Source organism: Macrotis lagotis, chromosome 8, assembly GCF_037893015.1.
Source record: "Macrotis lagotis isolate mMagLag1 chromosome 8, bilby.v1.9.chrom.fasta, whole genome shotgun sequence".
Lineage (NCBI taxonomy): Eukaryota > Metazoa > Chordata > Mammalia > Peramelemorphia > Peramelidae > Macrotis > Macrotis lagotis.
The window spans coordinates 193,178,390-193,194,409 of record NC_133665.1 but is presented as its reverse complement, the minus strand read 5'-3'; the positions used below and the strand labels follow the sequence as shown (position 1 = coordinate 193,194,409).

The 16,020-nt window shown below is 41.8% G+C and overlaps 1 protein-coding gene across 3 annotated transcripts in view; it reads right to left on the bottom strand.

The window, feature by feature from the left end:
- AOAH (acyloxyacyl hydrolase) overlaps positions 1–16,020 on the bottom strand; it is a 104,589-nt gene that overhangs the window by 65,328 nt on the left and 23,241 nt on the right. For all 3 annotated transcript variants that reach the window (XM_074199244.1, XM_074199243.1, XM_074199242.1), the window contains 2 exons: positions 14,814–14,880; positions 6,348–6,447 (listed from right to left, as the gene is read on the bottom strand). In XM_074199244.1, coding sequence (XP_074055345.1) covers positions 6,348–6,447; positions 14,814–14,880 — 167 coding nt within the window. The remainder of the gene's footprint in view (positions 1–6,347; positions 6,448–14,813; positions 14,881–16,020) is intronic.

Genomic DNA, 16,020 nt, shown 5'->3' with positions numbered 1-16,020 from the left:
TTTTTTTGCGAGGCAATGGGTTCAGTGACTTGCCCAAGGCCACACAGCTAGATAGATAATTATTAAGTGTCTGAGGACGGATTTGAACTCGGGTCCTCCTGACTCCAGGGCCAGTGCTCTATCCACTGTGCCACCTAGCCACCTGCCTGTAACTTCTTGAGGTTAGAGAGTATAAGTGATTCATTAAATATCTATTAAATTAAAATGGTTAGTCAATCAACATTTATGAAGCACCCACTATATACCAGACAGTATTTATTAAGCACCTAGTATATACCAGACATATAAAGTGCTAAGCCCTGAGAATGTATGAGAATGTATATATATATTTATATAGAAATGCCTCTCTAATTGGGAAATCATTAGCATGTTCACCAAATGTCTACAATTACTAGAGATAGAGGAAGTAATTAAGAGGGACTCTAGACTTCAGAGAGGCTGGCAAGGCTTCCTGTAGATTCTATAGGGTAGTGGACAGACCCAAAGGAAGTCAGGGCAAACCCAGGCAAAGAGGAGGAGGGAGAGCCTTCCAGGGAGGATGGGCAGGTAGAGGAAATTCTCAGAGAGATGGTGAGTCTTATTTGTGGAATAGTCAGGAGGCCATTGTCACTGGATAAAGAGTATTTGTGTTAGGGAATGAGGAATGAGAAGACTGGAGAGATTTATGAGGAGCTGGGACTGCCAAGCTCAGATTGGCAGAGGATCCTGGAGGGGATAGAGGGTCATTGGAATTTAATGAATAGGGGGTGATAAGGCCAGACCTTTGTTTTAGGAAAATTACTTTAGTGGCTAATAGGAGCAGGTCACTGCATTAGTCTAGGTATGAGGTGATGAAGGCCTGCATCAAGGTCGGGGCAATGTCAGAGGAGAGAAGGGGATGTGTCTGAGAGATGCTGCAGAGGAGACATGGACAGGCCTTAGGACCATATTGGATATGGGGAAGGGGCTGTATGAGAGTGAGGAGTCTGGGTTGAGAGGAACAGGGAGGATACCGCACAGTAATAGGAAAGGTAAAAGTGGGGAAGGTTTAGGGAGGAAGGTAATGGATTACATTTTGGATATATATGAGTTTGAGACATCTTCTGAACATCCAATTGGAGAAGCCTCTCCTGTAGCTTCAGTAGGCAGGTGGAGTAGGAGATGGGAGGCCTGAAGTTGAAGGGAGGGTTATTCATTGCCCCAGAGGTCCTCCACATCCCAGCTGGAAAATTGGACTGGCAGAAGGAGGCGGGAGATGGGCCAGATGTGCTGGTACAGATGGAAGCCATCTACTTCCCATTTTGCCTAATTAGGTATGTTCTGGTTTTGTTGATAGTCTTCGTTTTCTCTGGCATTTTCAAGTGCCTTAACATAATGTTATCCCTGATACTTTTTAAAATTTCTTTTGGCTTTGTTTTGATCTTCTCTTCTCATTTGTAATTTTGGTAATTTGCATTTTCTTTCTCCTTTTCTTATAATGTTTCCTAAATGCACATGCATTTTCTTGGTCTTTTCAGAATCTATCTGAGTCTTAGATCAATTCAATTGTCCTTTTCCCCCTTTTTATTCTTTTTTGTACTAATATTGATAGTTTCTCCTTTTTTCTTTCTTTTGATGATCACTTTCTTTTCTGATTTGTTTAAAGGCAGACTTAATTTACCTGAATTTCTCCTTTTCATTTGGATGAATGCAGACCAGCCTCTAAGTACAACTTTGTGTCCTATGAATCTAGATGGTACAGTGGATTGTGTGCTGGCTGTGGAATCAGAGTCTCCTCTTCTTGAGTTCAGATAGGACCCTGACAAACACTAGCTATGTGACCCTGGGCAAGTCACTTAACCCTCTTTGCCTCATTTTCCTCATCTGTCAAATGAGCAGGAGAAAGAAATGGCAAACCACGCCAGTATCTTTGCTGAAAAAACTCCAAATGGGGTCCGGGAGACCCAGACATGATTGAAAAGGACTCCACAACATATGAATTTTGATATATTCTACTTGCATTATCTTTAAAGTACTCTGGTTTGGTTTTGAGTGCTTTTTCTTTAACCTAAAATTATTCATGCAATTGTTTTTGGTTGGCCTTCTGAAGCTTTCTAGTTAGCTTAGCTTGGATTCCTTCTAGATTTATTGTGTTGTGGTATTAAAGGAAGGTTTCTTCTTTCTGCCTTTTGACATTTAATGAGGAATTTTCTACCTTCCAGAACATGATATTTTTGTGATTATCTCTTGTATTTTGTTTATCTCTCTCTCTATATGTATATAGTATATTTATGATCTGTGTTAGAGAAGGAACATGGTGAGGTGGACAGTGCCAGTGTCCTTGATGCCAGGAAGACCTCAGTTCTAGTCTCACTTTTGACATAGATTGGCACATGGGGTCTTGGGTAAGTCAAACTTTTCAGTGTCTCTAGAGAATGATGATGATGATGATGATGATGATGATGCAGATGATGATGATGATGGGCTGACCTCCATTGGCAGAGGGAACATCTTCATCTGGGAGTTGTCTCTAGCAGTGAAGTCACAGGTTCAGTCAATGAGTTGAAGCTACAAGCAGCTAGGAAAATGGTTCACGCAATGTGCTTACATCCTTAGGGTGTACCTATGAATGTATGTGTGTGTGTGTGTATGTGTGTGTGTGTGTGTGTGTATGATACACATACACAAAATGTTAGTGCATATATATTGTATGCATGTGTGTTCCTTATTTTTCCATTAAGTTCCTTCCATGTCTATTATTATGTCTATTAATTCCAGTTTTTTTGAGTATCTGCTGAATTCTTTGGAGACTTTATTCTATTTATATCCACTTCACAATTGTTAAATTTAGCTTCACTAAATTTTTTATTCACTTTGTCAGAAGAGGATAAAAGTTTCTTATTTTACTATGTAGCTTTTGTTTGATTTATCACATTCGGATCCAGAGATGATTTAATCTTCTCCCTTATTAATTTTCCTCAGATTTCTTTTTTTGAAGGTTGTGAGCTTCTCCTTTGTAAATGTGACTATACGTTTATGTTTAAAAATGGACAGGAGGTCATTATCCATGGGGGAGCTCCTCAAGGGCAGGACCTATCATTTTTTCTAAATCTCAGTGCTTGGTTATGGACCGTCGACTTGATGGACTCCATCATCCAGTGACACCATCCTCTTTGTTGTTCCCTGTTCCCTAAGAAGTGCCTGGCCACTTTCTTTTGCTGTCCCCCAATCCCACCCAATGCTCCCCTCTTCTCCTCAAGTCTTACCTTCTGCAAGATGGGTTTCCTGGTCCTCCTTAATGGGAGCTCAGATTTCCTTCCATCTACCTACTCTATAGTTGACAAGTGCACAGACATTTGCATGGTGCTCTCCAGTTAGAATGGAAGCTCCTTGAAGGCAGGGACAGCGTTGTTTTTAGTTTTTGCTTCTCTGTTGTGTTTTCCAGCCTTAGCAAAGTGTTTGGTATGGAGAAAATCCCAAGTACATGCTTCATTGATCAATGAAATGGACTCAGTCAGGCCCCTCGCTGAATGTCTTTGGGCCACTTGGCATCTAGGTTGTAGGGGGTCAAGTCAGGCTGGACCTCAAAGCTCTCCAAGTTCAGTTCAGACACACTGGCACTCTCTGACAGATAAAGACTTGGTAATTGGATGAGTGTCTGGACTCAAGTAAATTCTTGATTGTCCTCAATTCTGGTTGGCTTGGTTGCATGGTTAATCCATTAAGACCCAAATCCCTAATCATTCTATTTGAACTTAGAATGTTTTCTCTTGTTCTAGTGGGGAGTGGATTAGCATTCCACATCCTATAATTAATTTCCATTTTGAGGATCTGAACTATTGATATTCAGGAAGATTGTTTAGACATATGCTGAGCAGCACAGACTTGCCAATCTGGAGTCAACACCATGCTATGGAGATCAGCAAAGGAGTCAGAAATCTATCTCTCCCCCCGCCACTCCCCCCACCTCACTCCCTGGAAACTCTCCCAGATGGTTCTCCTGTCCTCCAGACCTTGCTTGCCCTCATCTCTTTGTCTGGCAGGGACTCTGACACAAGATGACAGCTTCAGCTCCTTCGTCAAAGAATTTGTTTATCACCTTGTATCTGTCTTCACATACCCATGGATCAGCCTAGTGGGGGTCAAGTGGTGCTTGGCAACAGAGTAACCCCCCTCCCCCCAGTCTCTCAAGATGGTACATGGCCAATTATCCTTGACATAGGGGATGAGTGATCCCAGAATGCTCAGGGGTCCCACTGCCTACAAGACATGCTACGGAGCCCGGCCAGTGCTGGGCAGGATTGGAATGTCATCATCGCCCCTGCCCCCCCCCCCCCCCCCCACCCATGACTAGTAATGGAAGTTAGTCAGCCCTTTAGCCTGCACAGTACTTTGGACAGATCCCTCCTAAAAAGCCTCAGAACAAATCTAGGAAAGAAGGGTTTTTACAGGGATTATTCTCTTCTGCACCAACCGCACCCCTCACAACTCTGGCTGAGCATGAGAGAGAATCCCAACCAGATGGTTGTGAAGTGACTAAGGAAGTTGGGGTGGGGGACCTACAAGGGTGAATTATGGACCCGAAGGGAGAGGGGAGAGCAAATGGCACCCTTCCAGTGGTGCAGGGGTGGTTTTGCTCCATGGAGTGGGACACCCCCCTCCCCAAATAAATGAATACCCAATCTGACAGGGACAGAGACACAGCATCTGAGGATGCTGTATGCCACAAACAATTCTAAACAGTCAAACACACTGACTAATAGGCAACCAGCATTACTATTAGCATTTATTATTCCATGCTTAGAGAGCTTCCATTCTAATAGTATGCCTCTCTTGGAAGGAATTAGTCTAGAACCCTGGGTTCTTGTACTTCAGTAAATGATTGGATGGTGGTGTATCTGGAAGAGTTCCCAGTGAGTAGAGAGCCCTTCATGGATGCCTTTCACCTCACTATTGAGAGTATTTGGGCAGCTAAACTGTTGCCCTAAATCAGCTGGCTAATTATGGGTGGGGGCATTGATACAGGAAACCATGGGGGAACTGGGCAAAGTGAGTTTTTGATGCATGGGTGGGTCTTGTTTTGTTTTTTCATTTTCGGTAGTTTGATGAACTGGTGGTAGAGCTTTATAAGAACTTAAAGGGGAAAATGGCAGAGTAAGAAATGCTAGAAGGAGCCAGTAGGATGGGTGCTGACTCATGGTCTGATAGGCCAATCCATGCCATCTCGAAACCAATGAGACAAAGGGGAACTTCCCAGAGGAGAGCCACAATCATGTGTTACCTGGAGGTTCTTTCTTGGTTTCATTCATTCTTCTTCACTTCATCTGCCAGCAGTTATTAAGCACCTACTATTTGCCAAGCCCGAACCAGAAATAATTTCTACTTTCAGGGAGAATGTGTGTTGTTGTTAAGAGCTAGCGGGTGGTTGAAGCTGTGCCCCATGGGGATTGATTCAGTGACCTCGGATGTTAAGGTTACCCTCTGGTTTAGACCACTGTGGCAGCAGCCAGGCCAGTCCTCCTCCTGTCTCCAGACCGCATACTTCAGTCTAGTCTACACTCCATCAGCTGCCAAAGGTATTTTTCTTACATGCAGAGCTGATCAGCTTATTCCCCTACTCACCCAACTCTGCTTGCTCCACCATGACCTCTAGAGTCACACATACATTCCTTTGACTTTGAACGCCTTCCCAACTTGATCCGAACTTCTGCATCCAGTCGCAATGAAAATTGCTCCCCTCTTACATTCCTGGCTTTCTCTCTGCTCCTCCTCATCTCCTACCTCCATGCCTTTGCCCAGGCAATCCTCCGTGCCTGGAGGGCCAGTCCTCTATTCCTTCACCTTCCAGATTCCTTCTTTTCCTTTAGCTACAGGTCAGGCACCACCTCCTTCATGAAGCCTTTCTTGATTCCTTCCGTCTCCCAACTCCTTGTATCAATTACTCTGTGTCCACTTGGGTCTTATTCACATATGCTTATTGCTATAGATATTTGTGTAGACGCACTTGTCTACTCATCAATATGCCATTTCATTGTGAGTGGGATAGTTTCATTTGCTGTGCCTGTTCCCTTAGCCCCAAGCACAGCGGTGGACATATATTAGGTGTTTAATAAATGCTTGTGATCCCCAGCGGTCAAAGTACCTGCCTGTTGTATCTGTTATATACATCATCAGAATATGAACTCTTTGTCAAAGATTACCCGATTCTCTTTTTTTATGTTTTTGTAGCCCCAGCACCTTATACATAACTGGAGCCTAATAAGTGCTCATTAATTAAATGAATCAAACCCACATTCTGCAGAACAAAAGAAATCCAACAATTCTTTCTAGCATTTCCTAGAGAATTCCAGATATTCAAGGTTGAGAGAGTTGGATGAAAAACCACTCACCCGGGGAGGCTTGTAGAGGTGGCAAAGAGGCTGCTCAGGGTTCTGTTCACAAAATTGGAGGGCGTGGCAGACCACATCTGCATTCAACTTCAAGTTAAGTCTATAGGAAAATGGAGCAAAGGAAATCTCAGGAACATTTCCTAAACTGCAAAGCATAGAAACCATCGAACAGAGAAATAAGAACCCCAAATCTGTTCTGCTGCCCGGAGCTCTTTTCTATTTACCCAGTAAGTCTTCTAGAACTTTCCACATTCTCAGCAATATTTAAAATGAGACCATGTTGGGGGGAGAAGGGTTGAGCTTGTATTAGTCTCAGAATCAAGCTGACAGCATTGGGGTTCCTTTCCAAATGGTGATAAACAAAAATGAAGCTGGGCAAATTAACTTTGGGGTCATTCTATAGGGATTTTCTGAAATCCTACCAAGAAGCACTCAAAGAGTTTGATGCTTCTAGGATCTTCTCCTAGGCATTGTTCAAACCTTTTTGTTTTAATTTCAAGACATTTCTTTCATCTGAATTAAATTCAAATATTAATTGCTTGAATCAAAATATTCATGAATAAAAGCCTGAGGTTGATCAAATATATCAATCAAGTCATCTCATCCCACTAAGAATAAGTGAGAAGTGGCCTTGTTGCCTTAATGAGGTAGGAACAAAGAGCCATCATTCAGCCCAGCCATCTATCATTGGTTTTAGGCTAAATCCCCCAAATCCTTGGATGACTCAATTCTGTGACTAAATTGGAGGATACTCAAGACTCATGGTCAGATAGACTGAGCACTTGGGCAGGACCTTGGGCTTATTTACAACATAGCAAGTGGACTGAGAATTGTAGTTATTCCAAAGACTAGGTGGAGGGATGATGACCTTAAATCCCCATTAACTGGGCTAGTGGTTGGCATCAAAAACATGGAGAGGGAAGGTTCACATGCTTTGAAGAGATCTTCCTATTGGTGTTTGCACCCTCAGAATATTGGGGTTTGGCATAAGATGTCTCCTAGGAAAATAGGCCTTTTATTGGACACTGTGATGGCACAGTGGACTGAAGAGCTGGGAGATACTTTAGCAAAGAGGGATTTGATATTTTATATAGGGTGAGAAGAAGGAAAAAGAGAGAAAAAAATGATCTCAGATAAATAATTTTGTTTGAAGTGGGTCTGGACGTCATAAGTTGATGACACCAAAGGACAATTAGAACTTATAAATTAACAATGTGCTTTTTAAGGAGGGCTTTTGGATAGCAAAGAAGGCCCCAGGTGCTGTTATTTAAATGATTAAGTCTCTAGGCAGACCAGACCCTGATCTCCCCCTAAAAGGTTAAAGGGCAAGGATGACCCTAAGCAGTGGTTACTGATAATGGGCAACCAAAAGATAAAAAAACCTTGGACAAGAGCAGAGGTAGGGACTGCAGAGCCAGTAATTAATCACAGTCAGATTTCTTGGTTCTAGCAAAGGCCCAGGAAGGACACTCAGAGCAGATTGAAATGTTGAAGAGTAGGTTTATGAATTGGGCTCCTCATCATTAGCATAACTGATAAGTCCCAAAGATCTTGGGCGGAGTCAGTCCTCTTGCCAATTCCTTCTGAGTCTGTCTGATAGTCTATGCTATCCTGAGGTGAGAGTCACTAATTTGATGGAGAAAGCCAGAAGCAGTTTTTTCAGATCCTGCCTTCTGACAGTGAAATGATATGAAACCCCTTTTCCAAAGCTCCATTTTGGGGTCTGGTTTTCCAGCTAGGCCTCTCATGGGCGCCTGCATAATCAGCTAACTGGGAAAATATTGATAAACATGTATCTTAACCTAATTCTCTTTGTTCTTTCTTCATATAGTTGCTCCTTATTAGGACAACTCTAGAGTGCAAGATAAATTTAATGTAGTTACTTTTTAAGGCCAAACTCCTGGAGGCCCCAGGAGACTCTAAGAAAGAACTGCTTTGAGGAAAAGGAGGGACCTTAGTGCTGGCCTTGGCCTGGATCTCCCTCCCTCGCCTCCTTTGACCAGAGAGTAGCCTTTTGAATTTTAGAGGCTCCAGAGGATTTAAGACTTCTCATTTTTTTTGTCAGAGTCTTATCAATGTTCTAAGCTGAGTTGACAATAGTATCTGGTTTGGAAACTAATGCTAGACAGGACTCAGACTCGTGATTCCAGTAGGAGTTCAACAAAGAAGTTTCCTTAACCTGCGGTTAAGGAAACCACAGGTAAAGGAAACTTCTTGAGCACTCCATAAAGAGAAGCAAAAGAATAGAAGCCTTCAGGAACTGAGGCACCTCTTTGCTGTGTTTGCTTTCTGAACATGAATCTACTTTCTCCTGGATTTTATGCGGGGGGGGGGGGGGGGGGGGATGTGTCATAGACTTTTTTTTGAAGGAGGGAATATCTTAAGCTAACTATTCTAACTTTAGGAAATTGCTCTTTTTAAACACCAATTAAGTTTGTCTCTAATCAGTACCTTGCAAAGAAGCAATGACATTGTGAGGATATAAATTACCAGGCTATGGATTGATTGGAGGTTTTATCCAATTTAAGAAATGTTGATTGGTTGCACAAACAAAACCAATACAGCAAAAATTAGAAAAAAAAAGCAAAATGGAAAAGTGGGAAAAATTTTACAGCAAGTTTCCCTGATAAAGTCTCAGCTTTCAAATAAATAGAGAACTGAGTCAAATTTATAAGAATACAAGTCATTTTCATCAAAGGATATAAGCAGTAGTTTTCAGATGAAGAAACCAAAGGTATTTATAGTCATATGAAAAAATTCTATAACTTACTATTGATTAGAGAAATGCAAATTAACAAAACGCTGAGGACCACCTCGTACCAATAATAGTGTCTATGATGGAAAAGGAAAATGACAAATGTTGGAGGGAATGGGAGAAAATTGGGTACTAAGGCACTGATGGTGGAGTTGTGAACAGATTCAACCATTTGGGAGAGCAATTTGGAAGTCTGTATCCCAAAGAAATTAAAAAAGGAAAAAGACTTCTATGTATAAATATATACATCGCAGTTCTTTTTATGGAAAAGATGCCATCACCAGGTGTTATATATGATTGTGATGGAATGCCATTATTCTATAAGAAATGACTAGCAGGATGGTTGCAGAAAAAACCTGGAGAGATGTATATGAAATTATGCAAAAAGAAGTGAGCAGGAGAACATGTATGCAGTAATAGAAATATTCTAAACATAATTAACTGGGAAAAACTTAGCTACAATCAATACAATTACAAGACATAAGAATTTATGATGAAAAACGCTATCTACCGCCAGAGAAAGATTTGATGAAATCTGAATGCAAATAGAAGCTTGATTTTTTAAACTTTCTTTGTTTTTTTTGTGTTTTTTTATCTATTTGGTTTTCTTTCACAACATGACTAATATAGAAATATGTTTTGCATGACTGCAGATGTCTAACCTTTATCAAACTGCTTGGTTTCTCAATGAGGAAGGAGAAGGAGGGTGAGAGAGAATTTGAAACTCAAAATTGCAAAAATAAATGTTTTTAAAAATATTAAAACTTTAAAAAATGCTGGTTGGCCCTAAGCCTCTGATGAAAAAGAATGATACACACTTCCTCCCCATCTCTACTAATCTTACTTACAAAGGAAAAATTCAACTTTACCATTCTACCTTCATGGTAGATCTCCAAGGGAGGGTCATCTCTCCTTCCAGGATGCTGGGACAAGTTATTTAAGGGGTTTATGTTGCTTCATAGAAATTTGCTTGTACTGTGCCCCATGAGGCAGAAGTTCCCTGCCACAGGGAGAGTGAGTCCTCTACCATGTTACCTGTGTCTTAGAGAGCTTGGTCTGGCCATGTTGCCATGGTTTAGGCCAGAGACCGAGTTGACCTTGAGCCTGAGGAGGGGGTGAAGGAAGGAGGAAATAGGAATGTCCAGATTCTAGAGTGGGCCAAGGAGAAGGAAGACTAGGCAGCTTATTAGGTGTGGGAGATGGAGAAAACAAAGATGGCCCAGAGGTTTTTAGTTATCTAGCAGCCAATGTAATGAATTAAGCACAAGGCTATGTTTTCCCAGTACTTTAAAACTAATTCCTGTTTGGGACTCTGGTCTCTCTTCCTGCTGCTCCTATGACCATTTTACAGAATCCTAGCCAGGCTGGGTCATTTGCCTCATTGGGAATGGTCTGGGTCCCACAAGGAAGGTCACCCGGGCCTAGCCCCTCATGAGAAGGTGAGAAATGTCCAATGCTAGGCTCCCGCAGGTTCTACTGCTGTCCTGCCATTTCCAGAAGGGCCTTGAGTTCTTTGACCTCCAGACTGCTGCCCATGACTCTTCTTGTCAACTCAATGGAAAGCAGAGAGAAGACTTGTCCAACATCCCCCATCAATGTATGGATGAACTGTCCATCAGCATGAAACCACCAGAGGCAGGATTGTAAGTCATACATATCAGAGGACCATACAAGTCTATATTTCCCTCTGTGTCCACAGAACTGTCCTTGGAGAAGAGCACAAGACCTCTACTTTAGGGGGATGCAGGGAGGACTTGGGAGGAGAAGGTCAGGCAACTGGGGCTTTAAGGCAGATTATGAGTGCTCTGAAGTTTGCAAAGTCCTTTATCTGGGCATGATCTCATCTCATCCTGAGGGACTGCAGAGATTATTAACCCCATTTTATAGTAGAGATGTGACATGATCTTAGGATTTCTCTCTGTGTTCCATACTCTGGGAGCAGCTAGGTGGTTCATTGACTAAGCAAGAACTAGGCCTGGAATCAGGAAGACCTGAGTTCATATCCAGGCTCAGATTTAGTTGTGTGACTCTGGGAAATTTACTTCACCTCTGTTCCTCTGTTTCCTCAACTGTAAGATGGGAATAATAATAATCCTGTCTTCCAGGATTCTTGTGAAGGTCAAATGAGATCACATTTGTAAAGCCCTTTAGGCAGTGCTGGACACATTGGAGGCTCTATAGAAATTCCTTTTCCCTTCCCCTCTCTTCCCTTTCTCAATGCCGCCTCACTTCCTAGAAGTCTGGCCTGTATAGGAGGGGGGGCCAGGACAGGAAAGGGAAGCCTTTGGGAAGTTGGTAGAGAATTGAATAGGAAGAAACAAAAACCTTTAGACCTCCACAGGATGGTTCTAATGTGTATCTGTCTGGGTTCATGAAGGAACAGTTAGAACTATCCCTGCCTTGATGGAAAATATATGAAAGTACCAGCTCTCCTTGGAGGCCTAAGTCCTTACCCATGACTCCTCCATAGCAGTTCAAGGAATGACCCGGGGAAGAGGGAGCTGAACAGCAAAGTCAAGGAAGGAGACTCTAGCCAAGAACATTCCCATCGGAGAGTCATGTTTCAGAACACTCAGACAGCAGCTGTCCAGGGTGCTAAACAGGAAGGAGCCTTTCAGGTTAGACATGAGAATCATAGTCATCCTTGCCTTTTCTGAGGAAAAGAGGAAGGATACAGCTGAAAAATGGATGGGTGGTTCCAGAAAAGGCCTGAGAATAGAACATGAAGCAAAAAAAGCCTGCCATGTGCCAGTCATCAGAGTTTCCCAGCATACTCCCATAACACTAGGATCCTAGTTTGGTGTTGGTTATCAGGCAGAGGTATTTCCAGAGGTGTATTCAAAGGAATCAGTCAAAGGGAAGGGGAGGTAGGAAGTTCTTGTTTTGTTTGTTTGTTTTTGCTTTTTGCAAGGCAGAGGCAGTGGGGTTAAGTGACTTGTACAAGATCACACAGCTAGGTAATTATTGTCTGAAGCCAAATTTGAACTCAGTTCCTCCAGACTCTAGGGCTGGTGCTCTATCCCTTGTGCTACCTAGCTGCCCTGATTAGAATTCTTGACTAAAATTAGCTTCTCCTTGATGAAGAGAAACTGGGGTGAGAGTCAATCTCATAGACTGGCAGGGTTGAGAGAAAGGGTTCTTCATATCTTGCAAGCTCAGGAGTATCCCCTGCCTGACCCGTATTCAAAAGTGAAGTATGACAGGTAGAGCCAGGCTGACAGAAAAAGGCAGCACCTCAACTGAGCCCTCAACTTTTGCACCCCCAAAACTTTAAAACAATGACAAATAAAATTTTGGAGTGACAGAGCAAACAAAGGATGAGACAGATCTGTGACTTCTGGGTGGGGGCCAGCCCAGAGCAGGGCAGCAGCATCAACTCTGGGGCCATGGAGGCCATCCTGATATGGCAGCAGCAGCAACTTTGAGAGTATTGGGTCCAGAGATATAAGGAGGCCAGACCCAGACAACTTGTCAGAAAGAGATTATAGGGACAATTTGATGGCATTGGTTGACAATTCTATCACCCATAAGCAGTTCTGGGGTCACAGTTCCAGGTGGAGGGGAGCACTTACGTCTGCTCACAAGGGAGCAGAGTGTAGAACAGCAAAGCAATGACCATACCTCTCCTAGGATCACACCACCCTGGAAGCAGTTGGAGACTCCTAGAACTAGCTCTGAAAAGAGCAGTTTGAAAAAGCCTGAAACTTGGGGTAGTGTCTCCCCCTTCCCAGGGAAGCAAAAGCCAACTGTAACATAATGTTTCAAGTCAAGAAATAGTCTAGAAAATGAGAAACAATAAAAAAGAACTGAATTATAAAAAGCTACTATGGTGGAAGGGGCAGCTAAGTGGCACAGTGGGTAGAGCACCAGCCCTAGAGTCAGGAAGATCTGAGTTCAAATTCAGCCTTAGCTGTGTGACTTTGGGCAAGTCACTTAACCCCACTGCCTTGCAACCCTGCCCCCAAAACAAAGCTACTATAGTGGCAGGAAAGAACAAGAGATAATCTCAGAAGAAGACAACATTGTGAAAACAATTTCAACCCCAAACTCAAAGGAAAATTCCATTAGACGAGCAAGAATTCCTATAGGAAAGAGATGAGTGGTAGAGAAAAAATTGGAAAAATAAATGAGAATGATGCAAGAAAATTATGAAAAGAGAATTAACAGCATGATAAAAGAGGCACAAACTGCTAAAGAAAATAGCACCTTAAAAAAAAGGATTGAACTAATAGTAAAAGAGGCACAAAAATTTCCAGAAGAAAAGAACTCCTTAAGGAACAGAATAAGTCGAATGGAAAAGAAGGTATGAAAATTCACTGAATAAAATGACTAATATAAAAATATATTTTGCATGATTTCACATATATAATTGATATCATTTTGCTTTCTTTCTCAGTGGATGTGGAAGGACTTGGAGAGAGGAAGAAAATTTGAAATTCAAAATTTAAATGACTACTAAAAATAAATAATAAATTTTCAAAAGAAATAAATAATAATCAGATTTTCTAGTACTTCAGTTTGAGAACCTTTAGCCATTATTTATGTATCTGATCATAATAAAAATAAATGTGATTATTTTCGAATCACAATTCTTAGCAAAAAATTCAAGTCCAGGATGTCCACTTGTCCTACTTAGCCAACAGGCCTTCTATTTATTTATTCATGCATTCATTTATTCATTCATCTATTCATCTATTCATTCATTTGTTCATTCATTCATTCATTCATTTATTGCAAGGCAATGGGGTTAAGTGGATTGCCGGAGGCCACACAGCTAGGTCATTATGAAGTGTCTGAGGCCAGATTTGAACCCAGGCACTCCTGACTCCAGGGCCGGTGCTGTATCCACTGCACCACCTAGCTGCCCCAACTGACAGGCCTTTTATAAGAAGATGCAGAAGTCCCAAATGGGCCAGGAGCAATACGACAGGGTAATTCCTAGCTATCATGTGCCAGTGGAGCAGGAAGGCAGGTTCTACATTAGAAAGTACACATGGTCATGGTATGGTGATCAGTTTTCCAGTGAAATGAAACTACTTTATCCTTCTTCACTGGGTTCCCTTCTTAGTTCCACTGTGGGGCTGATTGAATGAAATAACCAAGAGACCTTAGAATCACGAACATTACAATGCAACTAAACAGATAGACATTAGCCAAAAGGGACCCTGAGACCCAGAGTGTACAGTAGTGATAACAAGACTTTGTTTTTAAAGACCATTAGAGAAAAATACTATCCTCCCTCTGTTTCTCCCTCTGTAGTAAGCCATAGCATTGAATGGCCAAGTGAGCTATGACCCATTGTAGAAGGGAAGAGGGAAGGCAAACAAGAGAAAAGGGAAATGAATCAGGGCATCGGGAGAAAATGTAAAACAAGAAACAGAAAGATGAATAGAGGGCAATTAAAAAGATGTGAGTGAAGAGTCAGTGATATGAGCAAGTAACATTGCCTGGTTGAAGACTGGAGGGCATTTTGTTTACAAAAATTCTTGTTACAAAATGGCTCCCTGGTTAAAATTTGAAGCAAATTTCCATTTTGTCTAGCTCAAGAGGGGCATTTGCTTGGACAAGACAAACAGTGTCCCAGGTTTCAATTTTTTTCTCTTGTACTGAGCACACCAAGCTGGAAATACCCATTTCCCTTTCTTTTGAATGCACTTCTTTCCCCTCTCCTGGCAAGTTCATTTCATTGACATGGATCCATTTATACTCACAGTTTGATGATGTCTGGTCCAAATAGTTCTACCATGAGATAGCAGATGCTTTTCAGGAATAGTTTTTCTGTAAAAATATGGGAAATCTCTCAATCATAGCCAGTTCAACCTCACAATTTATGTATCTTTATCTCTATCTAGATAGAAATATGGAGAGAGATAGAGATAGAAGCATACTAAGTCAATCACTATTCGATCAAAATTTATAATCATGGGGGTGGCTAGGTAGTGCAGTGGATAGAGCACTGGCCCTGGAGTCAGTTGGACCTGAGTTCAAATTCAGCCTCAGACACTTAATAATGACCTAGCTGTGTGGCCTTGGGCAAGCCACTTAACCCCATCGCCTTGCAAAAACTAAAAAAAAAAAAAAAAAAAAAAACCAAACCCAAACCTCCCCAAAACCTTATAATCATGGAACAGGGCAAATACATCAACAAATGATTCCATTGCAGTTATAAAAATGAATCCTTCATGAATTGGTTACAGTTTAAGTGGTTTTTCTATGTAACAGATAATATCCCTAACATATACATAGGGAGTAATACTGTGGCTGGTTTTTAATCCTGAGCATTTTCTAGGGCTTGCTTGGTTATAAAAATACCAAACCCTTAAAATAGCTATATCAGCCCAGACAGGATGAGGGGACTGGATTAATTTAGCCTGGAGTAAAGATGACTTGGAAGGCTGTGTATGTGCTCACATGCATGTGCAACACATGTGTGTGACATGACATCCATTTTCACATATGTGATGTGAAGGAGGTCTCAACCTCATTGGTGACCCAGTGGTGGAAGCAGAACAATGGATGCAAGTTATGAAACAGTGACTTCATCTGAAGACAAAGTGAAAACGTGCTGGATGAGAGTTGCCCCTAGAATGCATGGAATGTGCTGTCTTTGTAGCATTCTTTTTTAAAAATTATTTAACATTTTATTTCCCCCCAATTTTAACATTTACTTTTTAAAAATTGAGTTCCCAATTGTCTTCCTCTCTGGCCTCCCTTCCCCCTCCATTGAAAAGACAAGTTATAGGATATAGATTATACACGTGTAGTCCTAGAAATCATGTGAAAGAAAACACAGCCCCCAACCCCCCCCCCCCCCCCCAAGAAAAATAAGGTTGAAAAGGATTCTTTGATCTGCATCCAGACTCCAGCAGCTCTTTCTCTGGAGGCGGATCACATTTTTTCATTCTAAGTCCTTCAGAA